The following is a 2,981-nucleotide window of genomic DNA, read 5'->3' as shown; positions in this document are numbered from 1 at the left end:
ATTTCATGTAAACTTCTTCGTCAAGTTAACCATTCAAAAAGGCTATTTTTACATCCATTTGATGAATGCCCATATTATGGATACTTTCCAAATCAGTCAGCAATCTAATAGTAGAAATACGCGCAACCGGAGCATACGTATCAAAATAGTCAACACTGGGTTTTTGTCTAAAACCTTGAAAGACTGACCGGAATTTGAACTTGTCAATAGTCCCATTAACATTCATTTTCTTTTTGAAAATCCCTTTGCAACCAATTGGTTTAGAACATTGAGCAAATCAGTCAACACTCCACTATTATTTTCAAGAATTGATGACATTTCATCATCAATTGCTTCCTTCCAAAATATTACATATTGAGACTGCATGGCCTCTAAAAAATTTTTTTGATCATCATCAATACTATAACAATAAGAGTATTGAGGACCCTCCTCATCCCTTGTTCCTTCCACCAAGTACATTTGGAAGTTGGAACCGAATTTTCTTCGGAATTTGGCCACTTTTGTTTTTTTGTAGATTTTGTGTTTCTGGTTCGGTAACACCATTTGAACCTTCTAGATTTTGCACTTCATTAGTGTCAAAAGTTAGATCCTTAGGCTTTTGAATATATGCAAAGTATATCTCATCAAAAATTGCATCCCGTGACTCAATAACGGTGTTAACCAATACCCAATCATTAGGTTCAATTATGTAGAACCTATATTCCTTCGAATGTTCAACAAACGCTCTCCCAAAGTTGTCCTTTTAGGCTCGGTTCATTTTACAACTGACCGACATCCCCAAACCTAAAAATAGCTTAAATTCGGCCTTTTCTTGTACCAAAGTTCATATTGGACATATTTGTTGTTTTTATTTGAAACCCTATTTAATAATTAACAGGCCATTAACATGGCCTCTTCCTAAAATCCATTACTTAATCCCAATTATGACAACGTCGAGTTTACCATTTCCTTAAAAAATCGATTTTTGCGTTCAACAATTCCATTCTGTTAGGGCGAGTAAGGTACAATGGTCTCATGAATGATACCCACTGATTAGAAGTATATGGGATCCATATATTCACCTCCCCTATCAGTCGGAAGACACTTAACCGGATTGCCCAATTGCAATTCCACTTCGGTTTTGTATATTTTGAATTTATCTAAGGATTTGTCCTTAGAATGTAAAAAATACACATTGCAAAACCGAGTGCAATCATCAATGAAAGTGATTACATATTTTTTATTTCCCAAGGAAGGAGTGGAGTGAAAATCATACAAGTCACTGTGTACAAGTTCCAAAATAGTCAAATTTCTAGTGACACTAGGAAAGGGTTGTTTTTTCACTTTTGTAAGTATGCATGTTTTACATTTACCAAAAGTCATGTCAAAGGCTGGAATTAATCCATCTTTTGACATCTCATGCATCCTTCTAAATTTGACATGACCTAATCGTACATGCCAACGCATAGATTTATCAACATTAGAAGTAGAAGATACAAATCTAAAATTTTGAATAGATAATAATTTGTCAACAATACTCAAACGAAACATTCTATTATATAAATATCCAAAACTAATAAACATTCCACCTGGAGATAAGATGAACTTATTTGACTCAATAACTTGTTTAAAACCATCAGAATTTAAACAACTTGAACTATCAAGATTCTTTCAAATCTTAGGAACATACAAAACATCAAAAAGCCTAATAGTCTTTCCATAAGTAAATTCAAGACACAAGACACTGACACCACAAATAGGTATAAAAGAATCGTCTCCCATTCTCATAACCGATCGAACTTCAAGTGGTGTTAATGTTTCAAACAACTGTTTATCCTTGCATACATGGTTCGTTGCCCCAGAGTCGATCCACCAAGCAACATCATCATCATGTACATAGAACGATTCAGGAATGAGTGCAGCATAATAAACATAATTCTGATTAAAATTATCAAAGTTAGTAAAAAACTGACCTCCTTTAACTTGGACCGAAGGCCCGTTCACACTTCCATTGGCTCCACTGTTTCCAGCACCATTATTGGTATTATTGTTTCCTAAATTCACACGACAATCATGCTTGCAATGCCCCACCCTGTTGCTCCTGCAACAAACTAGTTCATTTTTCTTTTTCTTGGAGTTATTTGGGACATGTTCCTACTTATGTTTGTCATGTCCTTTATGGTTCGGGTTCCTGGCTTTATTTTAAACCATATGAACAAAGGGCTGCCTAGAGTCAACTTTCCCTTTGGTTTTATTAGATTTGTCAATTTCCTTCGTACGAAGAGATTCTTCAATACAAATATGACTAGCAAGTTAAACCAATGACAATTCCTCCTTTTGATGTTTTAGGTTATGTTGGAAATCCTTCCAAGATGGTAGAAGTTTGTCAATTACACTTGACACAAAAATGGATTCATCCATATTCATATTGTGTAGTTTAAATTGACCATAAATACCAAGGAGTTCATTGTATTGTTCAGTGACAGACCTTGAATCGACCATCTTAAAGTTATTAAAGTTACTAACTAGAAACTTCTTGCTAAAAGCGTCCTTAGTGATGTATTTCAATTCAAGGGTGTCCCATAAATCCTTAGCAGTTAAAGCATCACCATGGATATCAAATAGAGCATCAAACATACCGTTCAAGATGCGACCTTTGCAGATGCAGTCGTCGTTGTCCCACTTTTTTCTCTTCCTGGTCTCTTCAAGCGTCTCATCAAGACCTTCCTTTGGTTTAGGTGGTCTTGGAGTAGTCAGCACGCATGTTGCCTTCAGAGTGGTCAGCATGAAGTGCATCTTCTTCTTCCAACACCTAAATCTACGCCTTCAAACTTCTCTAGTTTTGCGAACTTCATGGTCATCTCACGGATTGATTCACCCATCTCCAGAAATAGAAAGTATCAGTTTGATTGTTAGAAATTTAGTAGGGTTTATAGTGGAGATCTGGATACCCCTTAGATCGTGTAAACACTTTCCAAACTGATATTTCTACATTATGCCCG

General features: G+C 35.7%; 1 protein-coding gene across 1 annotated transcript; it reads right to left on the bottom strand.

The window, feature by feature from the left end:
• Nucleotides 1–222: 222 nt before the first annotated feature.
• LOC145158360 (uncharacterized) lies at nucleotides 223–2,775 on the bottom strand. Its single transcript, XM_079077272.1, has 4 exons — nucleotides 2,468–2,775; nucleotides 1,670–2,080; nucleotides 1,353–1,480; nucleotides 223–371 (listed from the first exon to the last, which is right to left on the bottom strand). The coding sequence occupies exons 1-4, from the start codon at nucleotides 2,773–2,775 to the stop codon at nucleotides 223–225; spliced, it is 996 nt and encodes a 331-aa protein (XP_078933398.1).
• Nucleotides 2,776–2,981: the final 206 nt, after the last annotated feature.

This window comes from Lactuca virosa, chromosome 2, assembly GCF_052849685.1.
Source record: "Lactuca virosa cultivar CGN04683 chromosome 2, Lactuca_virosa_CGN04683_v6, whole genome shotgun sequence".
In the NCBI taxonomy this organism is placed as follows: Eukaryota; Viridiplantae; Streptophyta; class Magnoliopsida; order Asterales; family Asteraceae; genus Lactuca; species Lactuca virosa.
The sequence above is the reverse complement of the archived record's forward strand: the minus strand, read 5'-3'. Positions and strand labels throughout refer to the sequence as shown.